Source organism: Misgurnus anguillicaudatus, chromosome 22 (assembly GCF_027580225.2).
Source record: "Misgurnus anguillicaudatus chromosome 22, ASM2758022v2, whole genome shotgun sequence".
Taxonomy (NCBI): Eukaryota; Metazoa; Chordata; class Actinopteri; order Cypriniformes; family Cobitidae; genus Misgurnus; species Misgurnus anguillicaudatus.
Genome location: NC_073358.2, coordinates 21875291 through 21901928, shown reverse-complemented (window position 1 = coordinate 21901928; position 26638 = coordinate 21875291). Strand labels below are relative to the sequence as shown.

Genomic DNA, 26638 nt, shown 5'->3' with positions numbered 1-26638 from the left:
GGCAAGTGATGTAATCTGTGAGAGGCTGACCACTGTCTATCCCAACAAACAGCTCAAACATTTGCTGTTGGCTATTGATCTTGAAGTGGTCACTATTCTGAGCAGCTTTAAATCTTAGTTGATCTATGTCGAATTATTCATTTACACCAAGCAAATCATTTTTTTCCGAAGCAAATAGGGAATGCTAAACAGTGTTTACTGATACTTTGATCTCTATTTACATTTACATTTATTCATTTAGCTGACGCTTTTATCCAAAGTGACTTACAATTGCTATATATGTTAGAGGTCGCACGCCTCCGGAGCAACTAGGAGTTAAGTGTCTTGCTTAGGGAAACAATGGTGTGTCACAGTGGATTCAAACCCAGATCTCTCACACCAAAGGCGTGTGACTTATCCACTGCGCCATCACCCACCCTCTATGACACTTTGTTATGTGTGTGTATATTGTATAGAGAGCCCAAAAAGGTCTGCTTCAAAACCGTTGGCTTTAAGATTAACCCTTGAAATGCAGCTACAGATTTCCTTTACTACTATTGTCACGACAGGGTTGGAGAGACAGGACGCAAACGCAGAGTTCGAACCAATAAGTAACATTTAATAATAAAACTGGAAACAAAACACGAGGAGTAAAATAACAGGCATGTAAGTAACACAGGAACATCCAACGTGAACAGGAACAGACATGGAAGTAATGACAATGACAATCTACCGGCAACCGGTGTGACAGAAACAAGGCATATAAATACAAAGACAATTAAACATAAGACAGGTGTGGTGTATTGGCTTAATGAGTCAATGAGAGTCCAGGTGAGACGGATCAGTGCAATACACAAAACATGACACGTACTAGCCGTGACAACTATTAAGTCTTGAGTGTGTCTGAAAGTCCTTGAGCACCTTTACTTTGGGTACAGCTTCATTTAGTGATATGTTGGTAACCTCAGCAGAACCTTTTGAAGTTCAGAATCTTTTACTGCCTTGATTCTTGACAGCTTTGTATGCGTTTTGTTTGTGTGGCCTTGTTTAGACTTAAGTCCTTTTTTGATGATTTTGTTATATATTATTGATTGCATATACAGTATGTCACAAAAGTGAGTACACCCCTCACATTTCAGCAGATATTTTACTATTTTCTCAAGGCACAATACTATAGAAATTAAATTTGTATATATTTTAGAGTAGTCAATGTGCTGCTTGTATAGCAGTATAGATTTGCTGAAAATAGCTTAACATACAGCCATTAATGTTAAAATAGGTGGCAACAAAAGTGAGGGTGTAAAAAATGTTCCAACATGGCTGCTCATTCGAGTATAATTCAAGTCTTTTTTCACATTAATAAAGATTTGAATGACAAATAATCATTTGTTTTATGTTACATTTAATCCTGTGTTCATATTTACAGTCATGTAATTAAAATAAGTGTTCGCAAAAAAAAATTGTTAAAGTTTGCTAACATATCCCGCGTTACTAATTGCACAATACACAGCAACATAGACATATGTAACCTCCGTCCTGGTTCCCCCCTGGTTGTTGATGCCAGTCCACTACAGCGAATGGGGATTATCACACTGATACTTCCCTTTCAGCGATCTTTGTGCATGTCCACTTCCGGTTGATCGTAATGCCAGTTCTGCTGGGCCAGATTAAATAGAAAAGTTGTTGAGAAAGGTATCGTATTTTTCTTACTATAAGCCGCGGTTTTATTTTCATAACTTGGCTGGTGCTGCGTCTTATAGTCAGGTGCGCCTTGTAAGTCAGTATGAATAAATTTGGCCATTTATGAGGCAAGAGACATCATTACCGTCTACAGCCGCAAGAGTCCGCTATATGCTCCTCCTATATTTATGTAATTCAATGAATTCAGTGATGCGAAATGACGAACCTTACGCTAGTTGGCTTGTTCGGTAAATTTAGACCTCCAGGTAAGTTCTGTATGCTATGGTTTATCATTTAAATAACTGATGATATTACTTTAACGTACATACATCTATTCAGCCTGCTGTTCTGTCTGCTATTGTTTAGTTTAATAACTTGCCTTTCCAGATTAAATATCTGTTCTTTGGCTTGGATTTTGTGAAAATAATTTTCTAAATAAACGCAACGTATAGTCCACTGTGACTTATATATGTTATTTTGTCTTAATGACGCATTTTTGAATGCGGCTTATACTCCGGTGTGGCTTATAGTCTGGAAAATACGGTACGTAAAGGAACGAGGGTGTTGTAGAAATGTAGTAAAGTAAAAATACAGATAATTTGTTGAAAATTGTAAGTCAAAAGTGTAAGTAAAAAATAAGTGGAAAATTTTATAAGTAATACAAATAATTTATACAAATAAGTATTTGTACTTCGTTAACTTACATTCCACACCTGCCTAACAGGATGTTAGATCCCAACACACATTCTCACTTCCCAAGGCGTCAAAATCTGAAGCATGTTCAAACGCCTTCAGTGCAGTATGAAGACGCGAAGGGTGCCCCTATGCGTCACTATATCGACGAAATGGGAACTCCGTTGCTTTCATGCTAATCCCTCAGCGTCGGATATAGATGAAAGGGAATCCCGGAAGGTGATGCTGTCACGTTATGCGACGATCGGCAGGATCATGCCGCTTCTGGACAGTAACTACTCCATTTTTTCCCAATTTTTAAACCATTGTCGCTTGGGGTTGGGGTTAGACTTGGGGTTCAGATGTCAGTTTGTTTGTACTTTTTGTCTTCTGATTTTTAAGCCACTGTTGCTTGGGGTTAGAGTTCGGGTTTGGGTTAGGATGTCTGTATTGGTTTATACTTTTTGTCTTCTGATTTTTAAACCATTGTCGCTTGGGGTTAGAGTTGGGTTTGGGTTAGGATGTACTGTAATTTTATGTAACAGAAAGTCGTTCTAACCCCAACCCCAAGCGACAATGGTAAAAATTTGGAACAAAAATTGAGTAGTTACCGTCCAGAAGCGGCATTATCCTGCTGATTGTCGCATAACGTGACGCCATCACCTTCCGGGATTCCCTTTCGTCTATATCCGACGCTGAGGGATTAGCATGAAAGCAACAGAGTTCCCATTTCGTCGATATAGTGAGGCATAGGGGCACCCTTCGCGTCTTCATACTGACGCTGAAGGCGTTTGAACTTGCTTCAGATTTTGACGCCTTGGGAAGTGAGAATGGGTTGTAGATCCCTAACCTAACTGCGTCGGAAGTGGACATGCACAAAGTTGCCAAGTCCCGCCCACAAAACCCGGAAGTGTGATAATCCACCATTGCGAACAGATCGCGGGAAATGGGAAAGTGAATAATCGGAACATTTTAATCGCTAACAGAGGAGTTTGTGGTGTGCTGCTTTCGGGCTTGCAGGGCCATTTTTAGGCTGTAACAAAATTTACGGTGCAGTAGTGGTGTCTCATTTCTTAGGGGAATTTTTAACCCTTGCCATTTTCACTCCGTTTCAAGGGACAAGGGATGAAGGTAGGTGTAGGGCTATAAAATAGAATTGAATTGGGCCCTAATATTGGTTTCATTATACTGAAAATAATAGAGGGAAACTGAGAATTAAACTAAATTGTATTTTTTGTTTCATTCTCATGACCCCATTTCAAACTAAAATCTTTCATTTAAAGTGTTGCACAATTTAAAACATTGAATTGAATCCCTGATGAAGAAGGGTTTTCAACACTAAATTGATAAGTAATTATACCGAAATTTAATTTATTGAACACAATTTATATTTTTTTACAGTTCATTTTGGGTTTATACTATTTTATTGGGACATCTACAAGAGTTTTACCTAAAAATCTTTTTTGTTGTTTTTCACAGTTCATATGATTGCCTTTTGGATGACCCCTTTAAACATGACTGGCCCCAGCTTCCTGAACTTCCAGGCATCAATTACTCCATGGATGAGCAGTGTCGTTTCGATTTTGGTGTTGGATACAAAATCTGTACTTCAGTAAGTTTAGCTTGGGGCTGTGCCCTTCACTGACAAATCTGATAAACATCACTCATTAAGCCAAACACTAAAGAGTCTTCATATCTTCAAAGTGTATTTTAGCAAATGCCTTGTTGAGTCTGTGAAGTATGTTAAAAGCCTTCTGATTGAAAGTCCATTAATATACAAGGACATATGATGACTAACATTAAAGACAGACCCAAGTCTGTGATGATATATCTATTTTTTGGCATTAATTCACTTATTTTCCGAGTCTTAATCTCTTTTACTCACATTTCAAGTGTAAAAACACCAAGTGTTGCAAAATCTCAATCAGAGGTAGAGCATCAAAGGGAAAAAACCTTGCACCTGGTTTATGACTTGAAAGTGAGAACCAGCAGATGGCAAGATGTTTGCTATTCTGTTATCAAAGGCTGTAACACTAGTAAACAAGAACTACATGCTGTGATCCTCCTTCCAAGCTTTCTGTCAGCCCAAAACAGCCTCTGCCAAGCTGTGTTTCAGAACCCAGGCAAAACCCTACAACCCCATAACATTTTATTTGACCCACCAATCATGGTTTTAACAGCTGACTCTCCAAAAGGCATGAAAGGCATGAAAAAGAAAAAATGCCCCACTGTCAGCGTCAATAGTAACAATTAGACTATAATGGGACAATTTGTTGATTTTCCTGTCTTCAGGGCGACATTTTAATTACTCCTCTGTGAAGTTTGCTGCACAAGAAAGGATAATTATGTAGTGAAGCTTTTTTCAACTTTTTCCACAGGCTATCAGGCTGCATATGTAGAATATTTATAAATAGTTGGCAAAATCCAGCTGCTCACACACATTTACATTCTCATTTATTTAGCAGACTTAGAAATGAGGGAGCATTTAAAGCTCACATAACACAAACTGTTTTTGCTCTTCTTGAGTAACTATAGAGTAGTATTTGTGAGGGATTCTCCAAAAGGAGAGAGGGAGAGAACCCAGGCGCAGGGGAAGATGAACTCAAAGGCTTTTATTATTATAACAAGACACACAAAACAAAAGACCCACAAGGGGGTAAAACAAGGCAGTTAGTGATGTTACATTTAAAGCGGGGCTTCGGAGCTTGTGTCGAGCAAAGGTGGGCGTGCCAGATAAAGCATCGATTCGAAGCTTGTGCTGTTAACGTAGAAATCACGGGACCAATGACAAACGAAGCTTCACTTTCTGTTCAGTCACGTGTGCGCTTCGCTTTGCGTGTCAGAACGTTCAAACCCCAGAGGTTTTTTAGCAGTTATTTGCATTATTCACATTTTAGTCCAACATAATACCGAATAGATAGGATTGTATGTACATATTTTGCGTGTGAACATTAATCAATAAAATACAGCATTGAATCGTATGAATGTTAACTCTTATTATTTAAAGGCGGAGTCCACAATGACTGCGTTTACATGCAGCCAGTAACCCGTTCAAATCCGGAATATTAGCAATAACCCGGTCGCGCACGTCCATGTAAACACCGGCAAAAACCCGAATATGCTAATATTCCTGTTTTTAAAATCCCGAATATTACCCCTGGGTTACCTCTTTTCTAGCCCGAAATTTTGGTCATGTAAACGCGCATCGGGATATTCCCATCAAAAGGAACATTGATTTGTGTTCTGCGCATGTTCTATTCGCAAGGAATCTTGGTCTTTTGAGTAGAGGAACTTCTATACACTTTTAGAGCGAGGAGGAAACCAATTGCAACAACCGCGCTTTGCACGTTAAATTAATATATTGCTATTGTTTTTCACATCATACATGTATAATAAAGTTCAAATAGATTGTCAATAGTTATGAGAGTAACTTGGGTTTTTTTTGTGAATTTGAATTCAAAATGTAATACTATGCTATTCATATTTCGTTAAATACAGTGAATGTGTGAAAAAAGTGAAAGATGACAGAATAACTGCATAGCGTCGTCTGCATAGATGCGGTTTCTAAGATTAAAATTACTTTAATTTAACTGATCCACACAAATACAAAGCGGCATAATATAACTGATTGCTTACCAGCATTAAAACCACGTAAAATAAAAACCTTAGGTTTTTTCTTTGTATGCAGCGTCCGCTCTGTGGATTAGGATGTTGCAATAACGCCGGTGGCTTTATTATTAACTGACTGAATACTTGACTCTTACCTGACATTTAGATATGAAAGTTTATCATCAACAGTACCTGCGTGAATCATTATGAACATTGGTGATCATTTGCCGACTCGACTGTTTCTGGACGTCCTCTGCTTAATTAACGGCTTTTCGTTCTATCCGCGTGAGCTAAACATTTTTGTTCTGTACTTTTTTACTTGCATGTATTTCTACATATTTTCGGCCAAGTAACACTCAGGATATAATGTAAGTTATTATAGGTAGCATAAAAGCTTGTTCTGAAAGGATGACAATTATAAAAATTATCTTTCCAGCTTAATTTAGCCAAAATAATGATTTATTCGTTTTCATACTTTATATATGTCAATTTATCTACTAATATATTATTGAAAATGCCATAAATAAATATTCATTGCCTTCTGTAAGCTTTTGCATTCGTTTTGTACATTTATAGGTGCATAAATACTGTCTAATTTAAATTTCTTTAAGACGTGGTTGTCTGTTCTATTTACAGATGCTCTGTAAATTTGCACTTAAAAACCTTCTTGTTAGAAAATTGTTCTTCAATTAATTTTTTTTCAAAAATATATTTAGCTGAAGGCTAGTATATAGCGTGTTAATCTTTTCATCAAAAAAAGGAAAGACATGCAACTTAGCCTACCCTGCTTCTACATCGGTGCAGCTTGTTCTGGATTTAAATAATACCTTTATTTTAGTAAATGAAGGCAGTAAAACCGCAAAGCGCACTAGTGAGCCACGCAAAATCACAGCATTTACCTTTTAATCACAGTTTACATCAGGATATTGCCAATTCCATGTATACAGGGGTAACTCTCTCTGCTCACGCATGTAAACGGGTTATTCCGAATGTTTCAGAAACCCGAAACCCGACCTTAACTCGACCATAACCCAAATATTGACAGCATGTAAACGTAGTCAATGTTTGAAAAACGGTTTGGAAAAGGAGACGGACCGACTACCAAAACCCACTTATAGCCAATCAAATCAAATCAAATGCGGGGTTGCGTATGTGTGTGGCGGGTCTATCAACAGAAGGTACAGATTCTATTGGGGTAGGGGCGTGTTTTTTTAGGTGATTTCAAATATCAACATGTGCTTTCAAACATCATGGACTCCGCCTTAAATACTGACATTTTTGCCACACTTGAATGAGTAAATACGTTTATTATATTGACCATTCACACACATGTTGTCTAAGCTTTATTTGTACACATAATATTAATATTCATCTGAATTTCATCAGCTTGTTGCTTCACTGACGGAGCTTCTTCCAGAAGCGACTGCTTTAGGTTTTATTAACCAAAAGATGCCGCTGTTTTCAACACCCTCGTTGAGGCTTCGAATCATGGTTCGAAACAGTAAGGGAAGTATCGGTGCTTGATTCGATGCTTCATTTCCCCATCACTAAAGGCAATGACTAGACAATGAAGAACAAGACTATTCTAACAAGGACTGGAACAAGACTAGGATATCAACAGTAAAACAGAATAATAAACTTTGACAAATACTCTAGATTTCTGAAACACACAGGTACGTACATGCTAGAACAAAACGAATCCACACAAGACAGCAAACACAAGGGCATTAAATAGGGGAGCAAATCAAGAGGGGAACAGGTGACATGAATCAAACAATAATGGGATGATTAAAGGAAACAAGTGGGCGGGGTCAGGAGAAGAGACAGAAAGCACATGGCCTAAATTAACAAGGCCAGTAGTGCTTTCACACAACACATGAGCCTGTCATGATCCTGCCTCATGACTAATACTAAAACAATGACAAGAGGGCAGAATCATGACAGTATTACGTTCTTCATATCTCTGGTGGGCAGGGTTTAAATTGGTATAGGGCTGTCTGGGGCTAAGCCCTGGCACACATGCTCCAAGTGTTTTCATTCATTCCTATGGAAGGTCCGCTTCACGTCGCGACAAACATGGAATGCGCAACCTGTTTTTTCCCACTCATTTGCACAACGCGTCAACTGTTTTTGTCACAATGCGCTTAGTCAAACACAACTCAACGCATCTCACTTAGAACCTCGAGAATGCATAAAGTGCCCATGAAGGAATATGGGGTCACTCATATGTAAAGGGTACCCATGTTTGATAAATACTGCTTTTTGTCACTTTGCATTTGTTTAGCATAAGGATTACATATCTTTAGCTGTTTTAATCAGTCAGAATGCATGGAATTGCATTAACCTATTTAGCCTAAACATTTCATTTTTTAGCTTAAAGGATTAGTCCATTTTCTTAAAAAAAATCCAGATAATTTACTCACCACCATGTCATACAAAATGATGATGTCTTTCTTTGTTCAGTCGAGAACAATTTATGTTTTTAAAAGAAAACATTCCAGGATTTTTCTCATTTTAATGGACTTTAATGGACCCTAACACTTAACTCAACACTTAACAGGTTTTTTCAACGGAGTTTCAAAGGACTCTAAACGATCCCAAACGAGGCATAGGGGTCTTATCTAGCGAATCGATTGTCATTTTTGACAAGAAAAATAAAAATATGCACTTTTAAACCACAACTTCTTGTTTATCTCCGGTCATGTAACGCCCCAGCGCGACCTCACACTATACGTCATCACTTCAAGAGGTCATGGATGAGGTATGCGAAACTCCGCCCCAGTGTTTACAAGTGTGGAGAAAGAGGACTGTTCTGACGTTGTTGTATGTCGAATGATACTAATTGATGTCTTTGTGTCAGTTTATTGTTTAAATGGTCCGCAAATGTGCGTTTCATATATGTAACACGTGACCTTTCCACGGCATTACGCAATTGCGTGGGGTCGCGCTGGCACTTCACAGAACCAAAGATAGACGAGAAGTTGTGGTTTAAAAGTGCATATTTTTATTTTTCTTGTAAAAAAATGACAATCGTTTCGCTAGATAAGACCCTTATGCCTCGTTTGGGATCGTTTAAACTCAGTTGAAAAAACTGTTAAGTGTTGGGGTCCATTAAAGTCCATTAAAATGAGAAAAATCCTGGAATGTTTTCTTCAAAAAACATAATTTCTTCTCGACTGAACAAAAAAAGACATCAAAATTTTGGATGACATGGTGGTGAGTAAATTATCTGGATTTATTTTAAGAAAATGTACTAATCCTTTAATAAAAAAGAATTCAGAATTCAGTGCATTGAATGAAAATGATTTGAAGCCTTGAGCCAGTGACAGAGCTAAAGAAATTTTTTTGCCGAAGGGACTTTGTAAAGGCTTTAGGCTGGAAGTGCTTTTTCATAAAAACCTCTTCCCAGCTATGCCTTCAGCATAGCGTTGTGTCTTTCTTGAGTCCATTTATTAACAGAATGTCTGAGGCGTTACTGTTCTGTACTGTACTGCACATAAGCAGCAGTGTTATGGTAAAGCACAGAGCTCAAGGATAAACCTGGTATCTCACCTGTCATTCGCTTCCTCTCACAGTGTAGTGTTTCAAGCTGCCATTTTAATTGTTTGTTTATATTGCGTGTGTATTTTTTGTGTGTATCCTGCAAATTCTAGGATGTTCGAACCTCCACATTATAATTTCCATGCCACTTGTTCATACTGTGCTTAATGAAAAGAAAATGTTGTAATGAACAGAAGCCCAGCCGCGCATCAACCTCCAGTGGATAAGGTTGTCATTCCCGAATCATCTCCACGATGTGTCATTTGCAATAAACATGCAACAAAAATCATCTCGCCTCCCTCCCTCTCCCTCTCTGTCTCTCTCTCTTTCTCTCTTTATGGGGAATAGGACTACTAGCTTTGACCAGCACTGGCATTCTTACGATGAAAAATCAATTCATTTTTCTTTTATTCAATCTGAACTCAAGTGTTGGAAAGAGCAGAGGGATTGTCAGGGCTTATCTCCTGCAGAATAGTAGCTGGGCACAAAAGATCAAATTTCTTTTACATTAGTCTCACCATTTAATTCTCTATTTTTCTCTGAAAATGCCAACCATCCAACCATAGGCACTTTTCTTCCCTTTTAGTTTCGCACATTTGATCCATGCAAGCAGCTGTGGTGTAGTCATCCAGATAACCCTTACTTCTGCAAAACCAAAAAGGGTCCTCCATTGGATGGCACTGAATGCGCGCCTGGAAAGGTAATTTTGCATGTCTGCCTGTTTCCCTATGGTTCCTTTATTCCCTAAAATGTTTTGTAAGCAGAAATGTGCTTCATCTACATTTCCAATTGTGTTCTGTCTGTCATTGAGTTCAACAACTTGACTACATTATGTTGCACTAACAGAAGCACTTTTATGGGTCATATAATGTAGAAATAGCTCCTAAAGGGAGCAACCGCACATCCATCCAAGCTGATTGTCTTTTCTTCCCTCATAGTGGTGCTACAAAGGTCACTGCATGTGGAAGAATGCCAACCAAGTGAAGCAAGATGGGGCCTGGGGTGATTGGAGCAAGTATGGCTCCTGCTCTCGTTCCTGCGGGACGGGCGTGCGCTTCAGAACCCGCCAGTGCAACAACCCTATGTATGTTATCTACTGTACTCGCAGTCAGAGGAGGCATAACATTTAACCTACACCCTGGTGTTCTTGCACAGTCGTAGATATGATAATCAATTAGATGGATATAATGGCCTAGAATGTACATGACTGACTCTATAACCAGTAAGGAAAAAAGATACTAACATTATTCACATTTGAACATAAACTAAAATGAATCTTACTGTGTTGTGTCCTGCTTTCTTTTTAGGTTTTATACATTTTTAAATGATTATGAATTATAATAACCAGTTTACATCTAAATCTCATAGAGAAACATCTGCTCAGTGTAAGGCAGCAGTCTTTATCCCAGCATCATTTTCTCTCATGTATCGGCTTATAAGTGGATTTTTATATAAATAATCATCCATGCTTGATCATGACTGAACAGAATGGTTGAAAATTGCTTTTTGCCACTTTCACATGAGTCTGCTGGTTGTGTTGAGTGTAAGTGGTAATTTGAGTTAAGCAGTAGATGATTGCATTTTTGGGAAAATGTCTTAAAACAAAACCAAATGGGGGTTTATGATGAAAGCGGTGGAATTTTAGGCGGTTTTTGAAAGCAAATTCTTTTTTGGGGGTTGATGTTCATCCAAACACGTCTTAGTTTGAATGTAAATATTGTAATGTAAATATTTTATGTGATGAAAGAAGAGATAGTTTAGTCCTTCAAAGAGATCCATTTTAAATTTATTTTGATACAATTTTGCACTTCCTGCATACTGCTTATTGATTTATGTACCAAAATGTTTAAAGTCATTGACTTTTTCTCTTCTTTAGTCCATCCAATGGAGGTCAGGATTGCCCGGGGGTGAACTATGAGTACCAACTGTGTAACACAAATGATTGCCCCAAACACTTTGAGGACTTCAGAGCTCAGCAGTGTCAGCTTCGCAACTCTCACTTTGAGTACCAGAACAGCAAGCACCATTGGCTTCCTTACGAGCACCCGGATGGTGAGTTTGTCAGATTTTAAAGCTGTGTACTTTGGGGAGTCAGAGAATAAGATTAATATTTGATTTAGCAAACATAAATACAAATAAGTTGTTTAGCCATTTTCTATTGATTTAATTTATTTTTATTTGAATTTAGACATTAAGTTTCTCCCTGTGTCAGCGTGGGTTTACTCCTGGTACTCCGGTTTCCTCCCACAGGCCAAAAACATGCAAATTGGAATTGTCCCTCCCCCAACCTGTGTATGGATCAACTTGTCTGAATAAAACTTGTGTATGGATTAACTGGTTCTCACCATAAATATAGCCGTAGATGCTGGAATGGCGTTAAGAAATAAAGGAAGAAGACATTAAGTTATGTCTGGCAGTGGCACAACAAGTGTAACACTTGAATAAAAAATTATAAAACAGTAAACCAAAGCCACACCCACATGAAGCCAGAGCTTTCCCTATCCGATCTACTCCAAAAAAGTCTGTAAACGTGGCGTCATCTCAAGAAATATCTACAAAGACACAAAACCACTGAAACTGACTCAAATCAATTTTGTACAGTGGTTTTGAAAATTTTTTACTTATTCCCCGCCAGCCTTTTAAAAAGTTGTCCACCAGCATTTTTTTAATTTTCACAAAATAAAAGCCTTCCAGGAAAATTGTATTCTATAAATATTTAAACGTACAAATATATCAAATGAAAGAACAGACCCTCTGCTTTCAAACAAGCAAACAAACAAAACGAAAAAATTAAGTTTCATCCTATCTTTATTTGTTCTCTTTTTATAACCTCTTAAATATGGGTAGGATTCTTAAAAAATACAAATTTTTTAGCAAAAAGCTGAAATAAATGCGTTTCTGGAAATTGTTTAGAGATCAGATTCAAAACAATCATCAAAACATACACAGAGTTTAAAATTAGTAAAATTAGTTTTTGCTTTAGTTTTTTATAAAATAGTGGATAATAGCGGGATTACAGATTACCTAAAAACTTGTCAGAAAAGCATTATTGGCAGGGAAATGTTTTCTCTTATACCACGGGCTGTTTAAATACTGGATTCTGATTGGCTGGAAGGTGTGTAGTAAAACCGTTTAATGCACAGGTAGTTCCAGTCAGTTTGATTACAGTTCGAAAATGAATCCACTACTTTAAACATTGGTAACCATAGTATCACAGTTACACTTGCAAACAGAGGGAGAGACACATATGAAAACGTTTATTTAGATAGGCTAAATGGATGATTTTTTGCATATCGTTTAATTTGTATGGTGAATATGGCAATTTTGAGAAATGAGCTCAGGCACAAGACGAAATAGAAGACTTGGAGAAGACGTTGAATGACAAAAAGCGCCACAAAGAATTAACAACGGCAGAGCTAGATAAGTTCGAAGACAACAAAGATGAGGTCAATACGAAAAAGACTAAACAAAATGGGCAGTTAACACTTTCAGTTTTTGACTTTTTCAGTGAGATCTCTGCTTCTCTTTTAACTCTTTCCCTGCCATTGACGAGATAACTTGTCAATTAAGAGAAAATGCTTCCCTGCCAATGACGAGAATTTCCGGCTTTCTGCAATACCGCTATTATCACTTCCGCAACTTATACAACCCAAAAGTAGCGCCTCATGTGAAAGAGAAAGAACTCTGTGTATGTTTTAAAGATCGCTCTGCATCTGATCTCTATTAAAAGTCCTTTACAAAAATGGAATTATCTCAGCTTTTTGCTCAAAATTGGGTGTTTTTGAAGAAACCTACCCATATATGAGACTTGAGGCTTGACTTGAAGTCTTTATCACTTATGATGTTGTATTTTGTAATGTGACGGTTTATACCTGCTCTGAAACACATCAAAATGCAACACTGTATTCGTGTCCAGCGGTAGACAGAACAGAGCATAAAACTCCTGCAATGTCTCATTTAAAATGTCGTGCATTAAAATTCTTTAATGTATGGCTAACCGTGGATTATCCCTTACTTAATTGATGAGATAATTTGTCAATGGCAGGGAAAGAGATAATGAGCAACCCCCCAAATAAAAAGATTATGTTACCCATAACACACTCTCTCTCTTTCTTTCTCTCTCTCTCTCTGTTTCTCCATCTCTTTCTCTCTCGCCATCAGGACTACTGTGAAATTCTCATGAAATCTTTGGCCCGGTGGACATGCTATTACTGAATTATTAACTATATTGTTATCATTCAGACTTCCTTCCTTTGCATCTGTCACTGGACACCTTAAATTGACACAAGCTGCAACAAGCGTGTTGAGCGCACTGGCTAATCAGAGTCGATTTGTTACAAACAGGGCTTTGTTTCGTTCTATTTCATGTGCGCTGCGGATAGTGACCAGCTGTTGTGGTATCTTGCTCTGATCTGTCGATCAGGCTGCGCAGTGTTGAATGGATTCGAGAGCACCATCTGCTTATGCTGAGCGAGTTATGACAGAAAGTTACTGAAACAGGAAAGCAGTGTCGGTGATCACTAATGGTCGATTTATATGTTCTCGTTAGTGATGAAAATGTTTATGCGTAAAAATAATATTTTTTTGTTTTAATTTAAATACATTCTATATCAATTACATTAATTCATGTTATATTTCTCTTACCACTGAAAAAACACATTTCTCCATATCAACTTCCAACATATCTCACTCTACTTTCTATTTCTAAATTATTAACACATTACCCTATACTTTTTTTGTGTTCTCATATGTAATTGATGTAATGCAAACAGATTAATTTACCCAAATATAGCAACATTTGTTGCTCTATAGATACTGTCATACCGTCCAGCCCTAATTCCAACACATGCAGCACTGTCTGCATTTTCCACAATTTGTGCTGCAAAATCAGCACAGTCAAGTGAAGCTGTCTACATGAACAGCTCATACTGTAAATGCTTCCTCCCCTCTGGGACAATCACAGCACATCCGTTCCAGTTTTAAATCAAGGCCCTTTTCTATAGTGCTTGCCATGCGTAGCAAAAGACGCCATCAGATCTTAAAAGAGCCCTTACACCCAAAGTGCTAAATCCTGCTTTTAAGGCTTTCCATGATGTTTGCTGTAGAGCTCCATTCATCCGTTGGGCTATTTGTAGATACCTCTATTCACCATTGAGATTTACTGTATTTGAAATGCGATTTTAAGTAACAAAATTGCTGAACACAAAAGCCACTGATAGTCAATGATTGCGGATTGCTCAGACATCTGTAGATAAGTTCTTTGTGTAAATCATTTGAACTGCCGTACGCTGCGAAAACAAACTTCTGAGCCTGTGTTACATTTCAAAGCCTTATGCAAGTAAAGTGAACATTGCAGTGTACATTTTTAATTTGTATGCTTGTTATTAAATATAAATATATTCTGTAACTTTTTATTTATTATAGCTAACAAAGAATGAAGTTGTATTTTTTAAGTTGCTTTATCATCATTATTTATTATAGCTAACACAGAAAACGCACAAACTCAATCAAGTTGTTTTTTTATATTGCTTTATCGTAAAATTGCCTTTCTTTTTTAGCCAACAAAAGATGTCACCTTTATTGCCAGTCAAAACAAACAGGCGATGTGGCTTACATGAAGCAGCTGGTACATGATGGGACAAAGTGCTCATATAAAGACCCATACAGCATATGTGTGCGTGGGGAGTGTGTGGTAAGCTAATAAGCAAACCTTGTATTAAAAAGCCTGTTGCATAAAAATGACTACTTTGAAGAAGGAGCATTCAGCAATGGTACAGTGAATGTTGTTTGCATTTTATTAACTGTTCTCCCAAAATAGTGCCGTTGAATTGTGAATTAATTAAATGTTTTTCACATTTGTCCATGTCAAGGCTTGTACTTTTACAAGAAAAAAACTATTACATTTTTCGATATTACTAACCATTAAATATTGAGCTGTATCTAACAGCAGAATCTTGCTTTTTATCTCAGTGTATGTTGCATGTCTCTCTCTCTCTGCTTCAGAAAGTGGGCTGTGACAAGGAAATTGGTTCAAACAAAGTGGAGGATAAATGTGGTGTCTGTGGGGGTGACAACTCCCACTGCCGAACTGTGAAAGGAACATTTACCCGTACCCCCAAGAAAACTGGTAAGATACATTTCTTGGGCTTTACACACAGTATGCTTACACGTTAGACAGCTTTCCTTATACCAGAGCCTTGCAATTATATTTTATCCCGTAGTTTTAGGTTTAAGCTGCAAATCTTGATACGGGTGAAGTTGTTTTAACTGTTGGAAGTTACTAAAGTGTGTGGTATGATTAAAATTCGACTTTAGATATATTTTTATTATTGACTTCACATATGTGAATGGATAAATTATTAATAGACACTACTGTTGTAATATATTAGGAGAATGTAAACTGAATGCTATGTTTAGGTATTCAATTATCTGAGCCTTCTTTTGTTCATTCATTGAATTTTGAGAGTGCACTATGATACCGGCTACATGTCTGTCCCTTTCCCAGTTGGATGTGTTATTGATGTATTTACTTAGATCTTATTGCACCTCCTCCTAGGTCCTCCTCCATCCTATGTTTCATCACTGTCATTTAGTGTCAACAGCAAAAACACTCAGTTGGGCCGTATTGACGTTTTATTAGCTTTATTTTTAGATATGTCCCTCGTGACCTGATACCACAGAATAAAGGAGCTGTTTTTCATATTTCATACATGCACATTGATTTGAGAATCACATTCTCTGACCCATTTCATCTATACCTATATTATCTACAGAACTGTGCCAAAGTCTTATGCTACGTACACACCAAACACGGGCCATTGCGTTACTCACTCTAGATTACTCTTAACTTCGTGTCATGTGAATGTTTCATTCGAGTTGAATATTTTCAACTTGGGCAAAGATGCGTTTGAGGCGAATAGCGTGTGTTTTCGTGGCCCCACGCGAGGAAGCGTCTGATCGCGTCTTTGCATTGACTTTGTACAACCTGATCTCACAGATTTCCGTGGCATAGTCGCGGAATTGTGTGCTCGTTTTTCCGTGGCATTCTCGCGGATCTCCGCATTTTTCCGTGGCCCTGCTGCCGACTGTCTTTTTCCGTGGCGTTCTCACGGATTGGTTACTCAACTGTTTTGTCCTATTTTCTTACCATTTTCGCTTCGGTTTAGGGTTAGATTTACATGAAATGACATCCCTACCCAAACCCAACTCTAACCCCAACACCAGGCGACAATTGTTTAAAGTTTAGAAAATATAAAAGAATAAATCAGGAAAAATAGTATAAACCAATAGTTAAAGTGACATCCTAACGCAAACACCAGATCTGACCCTAAACCGAAGCAAAAATGGTTTGAAAATAGGAAAAAGCAGTTGAGTAACCAATCCGTGAGGATGCCACGGAAAAAGACAGTCCGTAGCAGGGCCACGGAAAAATGGGAAGATCCGTGAGAATGCCACGAAAAAATTTGCAAAAAATTCCGTGACTGTCCTACGGAACTTTGTGAGATCATGTTGCTTTGTATGTAATCTACTCGCGCAAATCGTTGAACTCGCATCTGGTGTGAACCCACAGTTTGGCCACCATGCTACCATTAGATTAGTTATTTTTGCAATTAGTGATCATATATTAATTACAACGCGCGAATAGCCACCTCTACCGCTGGTGTGAACCCACGCACTTTTGCACAGTAATGTATATCTATACCCATTTCATCTATATCCATCGGACCATAATATTCAAATCAAATCAAAATTTATTTATATAGCACAATGCATACATCAACCCAATTCAATGTGCTTTACAAAAAAAGCAAAACTAATAAAAACATCATCACAATAATAATACAAGATACACACAGAAACAAAAATGATTCAAATATAATAAAATAAGAAAGATTTAAAACTGTGAAGCTGAACACTATAGCTTTGTTTATAGGAGGTCGCACACAGGACGGCGGCGCGCAGCGCCAGGCCGTTCTAAAAAACTCAAACACATTGCTTTCTATGAGTATACGCACACCCGCGCCACCCAGCTACGACTCAGGAAGTTGCTCGAATCCCTGTCGCACCACAGAGCACCACTCGCATAGTTTAACATTAAATAACACCTTATTTGTCCCAAATCAGTAACGATTAACATTGGCTGCTAACGTTTATTTTGCATTTTGAAGTAGACGCTATCTGACGAAGCTCACGCTATTTAATGTGCACTTCCGGTTTACGATACCTCCGAGTTGTCCTAGACGCGACGCCACGCTGAGCTGCGCGGCTGGTGTGTGACCCCATTAAGATCTCAGGCATGTATTCCATATTCCATTATAAATCATCCATATTAAATATTATACCTATATCATTAATTCATAAACGAATAATGTTTTCATTAATTTATATTATATATACATATATTTGCCCCGGAATAGATTATTTATATATAATTGCAATATAATTGAAAGTAAAATGCTTGCTGTAAAAAGAGCATTTGTTGGAGGATGTCTTGCACATTGGTAGCCCTAGTTCACCATTTAATTCTTAGCAGAGGTCTCTGTGCTCTCATTGCTTGTTTCATGAGTGCACAGAGATTTCATGGGTACACGAAATTTGCCCTTTTGGATCCAAAATAGCTCATTACTGTAATCCATCTAGATCCGATGAGTTTTTGAAAATGAGGGATGGGGGTCCGTGAGGTCAGTTTTTAAGCAGGGTCGCTGTTTCGTAATGCTTAGCAAAGCCAATCTCTCTTCACAGTAGCTGCGCTACGGTATAATATGATTACATACAAGAGTTTATAGATGCCATCATGCAATGCCTTATCTGAGTGTTGTGTTTGGTTTTTAGTACAACATTGCGCATAAAATAGCGCCTAAAGCTGTTGTACAGCGCTACCTCCATTGTGAAAATAATTATTTGTTGATACAGGTGCAGTCATTAAATTTACAGCTGTCACTATGTTTACAGGTGTCCTGTGCGAAAAGTATATGAGTTTGAACGTTGCTCGGCCATATTCACACATACTGTATAAGAGCTGTGGCTGTAAGCTGTTATGTGAACAGAACAGAACCTCACACCTTTAAGTAAATGTGATAGTCTATAATAAAACTTTTAGCAGACCCTGAAATAATAATTATAATTATTATTGAAATTGTATATTATTCATTACTCCAGCTCGAATCTTTGTCACTTTTTCACCCCTGATGAGTTTTTAGCCGTGTTACTAGCTATTTAAAATTAATTGTAGAAATTTAGGCTTTTAATGGCTGTACGCTGGCATAAATTATTACTGGCAGTGAATTCAATATGTGAAAAAGTGAAAAGACATAATAAAAACAGGACATTTTGTATCCAGGGAATCACAATACATGTTTTGTTACGGACAAAGAAACCTTGCCTTTTGAAGAATCCATCCAAAGGAAATTCTTCCAGTTTAGGGGATTGGGTTCTTTTATTATTCAGCCAGTGGCAGATTGTGTTGAAAACGGGGCAGTGATGTAATTGGTTTTTGGAAGCTGTCATCAGTTTTTTGTGTTTTTTTCCAATTGCTTTGGCTTAGTCAGAGCTCACATCAGATCTAAGTAATAAATAGATCACTTCACTGTGGTAGCATTTTTGAAATTTTAACAATGAGATTATAATTTTAGGATGTTATCATTACTCGACTGCATTGAAATGTCCAAATAAATTCTACAGGCACATACCTCAACACTTTACATCCTCTTCAGTGGTCATTTTTGTTACTCAGGACCAAAGATTTTAATTTACTGAGTGGATAAGTGATGAACAGATGGCATTAAACACATGCATTACATAGAACATCAAATCAAAACATCAACAAAGCTACAAACAAAGAATTTTACAGGTTAAATACCCATATACAGTGCATTTATATTTATTACATACAAGATCATTCAACGACCAAAATATCCAACCCTACCTCAATGCATTTCATGGTATAGTCAGGAAATACTTGATTTATTTATTCATGAACACAATTGTTGGTTGTTTTCGTGTCATTGAGCAAAAATGTATTTTTTGTGCCACTGCGACAATGGTAGAAATAGAAAAAAGAGAGAAAAAATACATAAAATGACACTGAAAAGAAAGTCGTGCTATGGACATAAAAAAATTATAAAAATTTGTGCTGAGTGACACAAAGATGATTTTTGTGCTCAATGACACGAAAAATGCAGAAAATCATGTCCCTGAACATGAATAAATAAATCAAATATTTTGTGACTATACCACGACTTGCCTTGAGAAAAGGTTGAAATATCTGCTTCATGAGATGTGATTACTCTGTCTTTGGATATTGTTTCAGTGCAAAATGTCTTTTTCAGGACGCATGTACTTGCATTGTGTGAAAGCAACATTTGTATAATGGCCTGTCCAGTCACAATGCAGTTTTTGAGGATGTAGAAAATCTGAATTGAAACCAAATTTCAAGTCCAAATGACTCTTTAGGGAGCCGAATGTAAGATTTGTTATTGGGCTGTTTTACATTTATGCATTCCCTGGAAATCTTTGTGTTGCCGGCTTCGTGCTCTGCACTCCAGGAAAGCTGTATGCTACCCATAATCTACAAATCTGTTTCACATACATGACTTCATTTTCAAAACTAACTGATGATACTTGTAATAAGATGAAAAAACACATTAGAATAGAAAAGACTGAAGAATGTTTTCAAAGGCATTCATTTACCTCCATTCATTCTATTCGTTTAACTACATGGGGTATTATGCTTGTGATTAGAGAGGAGCTGAAATGCACACAGGGCAAGGGGATGACATATTCATAATGGCCCTGAAAGAGCTGTCAAGCCCTGCATTTACATGAGCTCATTTAGATGCATTGTGAGTGACAACCAGCCAGCTATGTATTTCAGAAATGTGCCTACTCTAAGCGATAAATGACCATTAAGACACAAATCCATTTTGGTATAAAAATGTAAATTACATTCTTAAAGATCAAGTATTAATCTTTTTTCGAAAAACAGGCATTAGACCATAGCATGTGCATCCAGCACAAAATTAAATGTTCTGTTATTTCTGAAGCTTTCTAATTTTACAGCTCGATAGCCCATTAGAATTATTACACATCCTCAAACGTAACATTTAAGCATGATTTCATATGACAAGCTATTTATTAGCATTGTGGAATACAGGCCTATACAATGGTGACAACACACCCACATGATTTTACGTACTGAGACACAAGCCTCGCACAGATGGCAGGACAATTGCGCCTCTGAATATGAATTCATGCGAGTGTTTGCATTGCTTTCTATCTTGCATTTGAAAGACATGGCATATGGCATAATCAAAGCGATATATGGTAATTTTCTTTTTGGCAAGATTCCTTAAGGCTCTGTTTGACCATTCCAGATGTCCTCTTATGTAAATAATGAATGCAGATACATCATATGTGTTCGAAGACAGTGTTATGTAACAATGTTACGTCTCTAACCAGAATTTGCATGCAGCTCCTGTTTACATTTCACCTTAAGGAATGTATAGAAAACTGCTTGATTACATTTAATGACATTTTATATTATAACACGTTAATTGCATGAACTCATCAGATCAGACTTTTCTCCTTTTCTTTAACAGTTTTAACTGATACTTTTTTAACAGGAAAAAAGTTAAGCAAGAGATCCCAAAAAGAGATCCCTGTGTTGGAAAACATAATTTGCAAGTATCTTGTATTGTCTAATCCTGCATTTCTCTCCTTTTGTTCTGCTGTCTTTTGCACTGACTGTTAGCTTTAAAGGTAGGGTAACACATTTTGAAAAATGCTAACGGTAGCCGCCTAGCAATGAAATCCCGATCCCACCCTCAAGTCAAATCGCCATCCAAAGTCACGCCTCTTCCAAAACACATGAACACGCACAGATCAGACGGTCACATCTCATGTCTCATTCAGCAGTGAGAAAACTTTGCAGTACAAAGTCGAATAACACTTCCAAAATAACCAAACAACTGGTTTACATCTGAATTAGTTTAAGCACACGTTCGGTTGTGTAGACGTAGTAACTATATCGTTACGCTAATCCGTAAACGAACACAAATTTCATAAGCAACCCAATGTTTCATCAAATATCGCGTACCTACCTTACCAAAATAAACAGTGCAACGTCCCTTTCAGACCCTTTGCCTCCTGCAGCTGTTTGCATCTCGTGGTAAGCAGTAAAGTTACCGATGTTCATTTGGGCTTTTGCTCTTGCTGATCTAGGCAGTTTTTGCTGTTGTTGTTATAAAAGATGCCTTTAGTTTTGTGCCTCCTGTGTAGGTTGTCAATTTAGCAGAAAAGTTTGCTGTTCTCGCTGTTTACAGACAGGAGGTGAGCGCACGTGAACGCGCCGATGACGTATGGTGTCTGCGTGGACTCGCTGCGCGGTTGGCATTCAAATTACGCTTACGTATGAGGGACAAAAATGGAAATGTCCGTTCAGACCGAAATCTATGATTTGTTGAACATTTTTTGGTCCTACGCCTTTCACAGATAACATAAATTTCTACAAATACATTTAAACAACTTAACACAGTGATTGCTATCAGGATGTAAGGAGACTTTTAACCAGCATAACAAAAAATGTTTTAGGATCAAATCTGTTACCCTACCTTTAAATGATTATTTCAGGTAAATTACTTGCCAATACCTGAAGCATGTTGCTGATTATTACAAAAAAATTTTTACATCCCTTGTTTGTTTATAAAAAGATAATGCACTTACAGTGAATATCTGTGAGATAGGCATATTGAAAATACATTTAAAGCTGTTTTTATACAGTAAAATGCTGCAGATACTGTGTGAAAATTTCTAAATTTACCAGTTTTAAATTGTTACGACTTCATAACTTTACAGAAAAAAGCAGACCTTGCAATGCTGAGCAAAGTCCTTATTGCTAACATATACTGTAATGTTACATTTTAAAATGTTTATTTAGATTACTGTAAACTAGGTTGATATAGACTAGAGCAATAAGTGCATTTCTGTTGTTTTTTACAAAATGAGGGACCAGTCAAAATAATTTTACTGAGATAATAGCAAGCATGCTACAAATACCACTATGGAATATTCATTTGAAGGGACACTCCACTTTTTTGAAAATATGCTAATTTTCCAGCTCCTTATTGTTTAACATTTTATTTTTCCTGTTTTGGAATCCATTCAGCCGATCTCCGGGTCTGGGGCTAGCCCATAGCTTAGCACAATCCATTGAATATACCATTTAGCATCACGCTAAAAAATAAGCAGAATTTTTTTTTTTAAACTTGTCTCTTCTGTAGTTACATCGTGTACTAAGATCGACGGAAAATTAAAAGTTTTGATTTTTTTAGGCAGATATGGCAAGGAACTATACTTTCATTCTGGCGTAATAGTCAAGGACTTTGCTGCCGTGACATGGCTGCAGGACGCGAAATGATATTACGTAGTGCTGCAGTGAAAGTTACTAAGGGGACTATTTTCGGCTGCTGCGTAGTGTCATTGCGCCTCCTGCAGCCATGTTGCGGCGGCGGGTTCCTTGATTGTTGCGCCAGAGTGGGAGTTTTTCTCCTGGTCATGTCGGCCTGGAAAATCACAACTTTTAGTTTTCTGTCTGTCTTAGTACACGATGCTAACAGAGTTGTATAGTACTTAAGTATTTTTACTTTCTACATAAAAGTAAATTTTCAATTATTCGTATTTTATAAGTGTTTTTCTTTGGAAAACAAACATTCCAAAACATATTATCATAATTTTGACTGCACTACATTTCATAATTTCAAGTTTTTGGTTTATATTTAATAAACATCTAGTAATTTTTTGTACTTTTACTTAAGTAAAAAAAATTCGTACTTTTACTCAAGAAAGTAAAAGTACACAATTTTTATGTAATTAGGCATTACATCAATTTTAATATGCAATATATAATGAATACACAGTATGATTCTATGCTTTAGAATGTAGTGAACATTTTTTAGTAAAGAAAAGTAAATTTTTTTCCGAAGACAAACACTCTTATAAAGCACAGATGCTTGGAAAATGTAACTAAAATACTTAAGTATTATACACCTCTGGATGCTGATAGTGTAATCAGATTCGGTGGATTGTGCTGGGCTATGCTAAAAGTGGTGCCGCCGGACCGGGGGATCGGCTGGATGGATCCCGAGATGGTGAAATTTAATGTTTAACTCTAGGAGAGCTGAAAAATGGGATTTTTTTAAGAAGTGGAGTGTCCCTTTAAGTAAAAAAAAATGGTACAGACTGTACCTTGAAAAAATGCCTGCTGATGTACATTTTTATATTAAATAAATATACTGTAAAGTTTAATCAGTACTAACCAAATTTATAAGTTATATTTTAAAAATATAAAACTACATAGAATAAAATCAATCTAACAAGATTAGCACATAAATGTTACCACTCCCACAAACACTAGTACACACTACACATTCAACATCTTTTTCCCATAATTTCCCACTTTCCTGTCCATTTTCTTTAATCTCCCATTCAACTTCCTCAGGCCTGTTTCGTTCTTGCTTCTGTTCGGCCTGTCCTTTAACCTCATCTCAACTCTATTAGGATTACCCAGCAGCCACATCTTTTTCTGCAGATGTCTTCCTGTTCACGTTAACCGATGATAGAACTTCCCTGCAGACACTGCCATAAGTGACTTGGCCCTCCACTCCAATGATTAGACCACTGACCTTTCTTTAACTTCACAACCCTGTTTCAGATGAGTCTTCTGCTGATAGAAACCAAGCTTTGGTTTAGAGAGCTTTTACATGGCAGTGACAAAAGAGTGCAAAACAAAAGTGACATAACAAACCCTTCTTATCCTAAAGGGAAAACAAGAGGAGCATTCTTATTGCCAAAAGGAGCACGGAATGTATATCTGAATGAATCGGAGGAACCTAGGAATATCATTGGTGAGTGGTATCATACTTTGCAGAGGAATGGGCATCAGAAGAGAAGGCAGCTTTAGTGCTCTAGTGCTGTTTTTTTTGTGTGTGTGAAAAACTGACTCAAGGCTCTGCCATTCAGCTTCTTCCTTATGTAGCGTTACAAAACACTTCATTATCTGAGAATGAAGATACTTTTAATGGATATGCATTCTCCTTACAAGCCTGAATAAAGAACCTTCAGTCATGTTTTGATGCGTGTCTTTTGTAGGCTTGAATAAACCGTTCCAGTAGTCTAATTGCTCGAATCCAAATTCCTTTTTCAGCTTTGCAGTGATACAGAAATGCCTTCTAGTTATGCCCACCTCTGCAAAGAACAAAACGTAGTAGACTTTGCTCACTAACTGCTTTGCTATTTCTCCCTTTGCCTTCTTTTTGCGCTATTGCTAAAGGTTACCTAAAGATGTTTCTCATTCCTCCCGGGGCTAGACATGTGATGATCCAAGAACATGAGGCTTCTCCTCAAATTCTTGGTAAGTGATATCTGTCCTCATGCTTCTTAAGCTAAGCAGCAAGGATATCATATGCATGCCTGTGTATACACTCACCTAAAGGATTATTAGGAACACCTGTTCAATTTCTCATTAATGCAATGGTGTGGGGGATGTTTTCTTGGCACACTTTAGGCCCCTTAGTGCCAACTGGGCATTATTAAAATGCTACGGCCTACCTGAGCATTGTTTCTGACCATGTCCATCCCTTTATGACCACCTCTGATGACTACTTCCAGCAGGATAATGCACCATGTCACAAAGCTCGAATCATTTCAAATTGGTTTCTTGAACATGACAATAAGTTCACTGTACTAAAATGGCCCCTGCAGTCACCAGATCTCAACCCAAGAGCATCTTTGGGATGTGGTGGAATGGGAGCTTCGTGCCCTGGATGTGCATCCCACAAATCTCCATCAACTGCAAGATGCTATTTTATCAATATGGGGCAGCATTTCTAAAGAATGCTTTCAGCACCTTGTTGAATCAATGCCACATAGAATTAAGGCAGTTCTGAAGGCGAAAGGGGGTCAAACACAGTATTAGTATGGTGTTCCTAATAATCCTTTAGGTGAGTGTATAATCTGCTATCAAGGTACTTAATAGATCCATATCAGTCCAATGCATATCAACGACACAATGCTATTACAGTACATTAAACATGGCTTCCGGAAGCACCTTCTCCATCTGCTTAACTTAACAGTGTTTGCCAGAAAATGCATTAGGCTTGCAAATTTTAGAGATTTTAAACAATGTGCACCACAGTTGTACTGTGGCAGCGGAAACGATATTGTACATCTAGACAGATGTATCAGGCACAGTTAAATCAGGCACGATAAAGATCTTTTTTTTTTTGTTTTAAACATTGTGCTGTAAGAAGTGATGAAAGTGGATTGCCTTGTTTTGCTATGGTAATAATAATTTTCTTTTATTTTGTGGTTTTCTTAAACCTCCATGGGATTGCAATTATCACATGTTAATAGATATAATTGGTAGGGTTTTTTCCAAGAATGTTTTTTTCATCTTGAAAGTGCTTCTGCCTGTATATACAATAGTTGAGCTTTTAATTAAATCTGATCTTATTTTAATTAGCTAGATAAGATGTTCAGTGCCTGACCCATTTAACTTTACAAGATGTCATCCAGGGCAATTCTGTTCAATTACAATCACTTTTGGAGTGCTTAGTAGTTCATTTTCCAGTCATTTTTCAAATCCACTTATATTTAACTTTTCATGGCACATTGTTATAGGTTAGGGATCTATATAGCACCTTACACAGGCAGTCCTCTATTCGGTTTTTAACATAAACATCTAGCACGCAGTCAAATGTTTTCCACCCCTGAGGCAGAAATGGTAGATGCATAAAGATAAACAAGAGCTTATTTGCATGATAATTTAATAATGTAAGTCAAGGGCCATATGTTACAGCATGTGAGTTCCCATCAGCGGGAAGCTCGACCTTTGATTAGTTTTTTTTATTAGCATTTTTAACTAATTTTATCCAGTGCAGTCCATGTGTCAGTAGAGACCGCAAATGGACAGGGAAAACAAAAAAGAATCCTCAGCCTCTAGGTTAAATTGGATTTAATTGCAGACCAACCTTTTGTAGGTACAGTGCTTGCTTGATCAAATACTTTCTTTGAAGTCTGTATTTATAATGCATTTGGGTATTTCTAAATGCATTGTAATGCAGACATAATGGCTTATTAAAACCTTAATATGTACAGTTACAAT

General features: G+C 37.3%; 1 protein-coding gene across 3 annotated transcripts in view; it reads left to right on the top strand.

Moving 5' to 3' along the window:
• Positions 1–26638, top strand: part of adamts3 (ADAM metallopeptidase with thrombospondin type 1 motif, 3) — a 183446-nt gene that overhangs the window by 100514 nt on the left and 56294 nt on the right. The window contains exons 10-16 of one of the 3 annotated variants that reach the window (XM_055200113.2): positions 3811–3943; positions 10067–10180; positions 10419–10564; positions 11357–11532; positions 15039–15172; positions 15484–15607; positions 24297–24380. In XM_055200113.2, the coding sequence (XP_055056088.2) occupies positions 3811–3943; positions 10067–10180; positions 10419–10564; positions 11357–11532; positions 15039–15172; positions 15484–15607; positions 24297–24380 (911 nt within the window). Of the gene's footprint in view, positions 1–3810; positions 3944–10066; positions 10181–10418; positions 10565–11356; positions 11533–15038; positions 15173–15483; positions 15608–24296; positions 24381–24805; positions 24887–26638 lie in introns of all 3 variants that reach the window. The other 2 variants (XM_055200114.2, XM_055200115.2) reach the window with 2 other exon arrangements.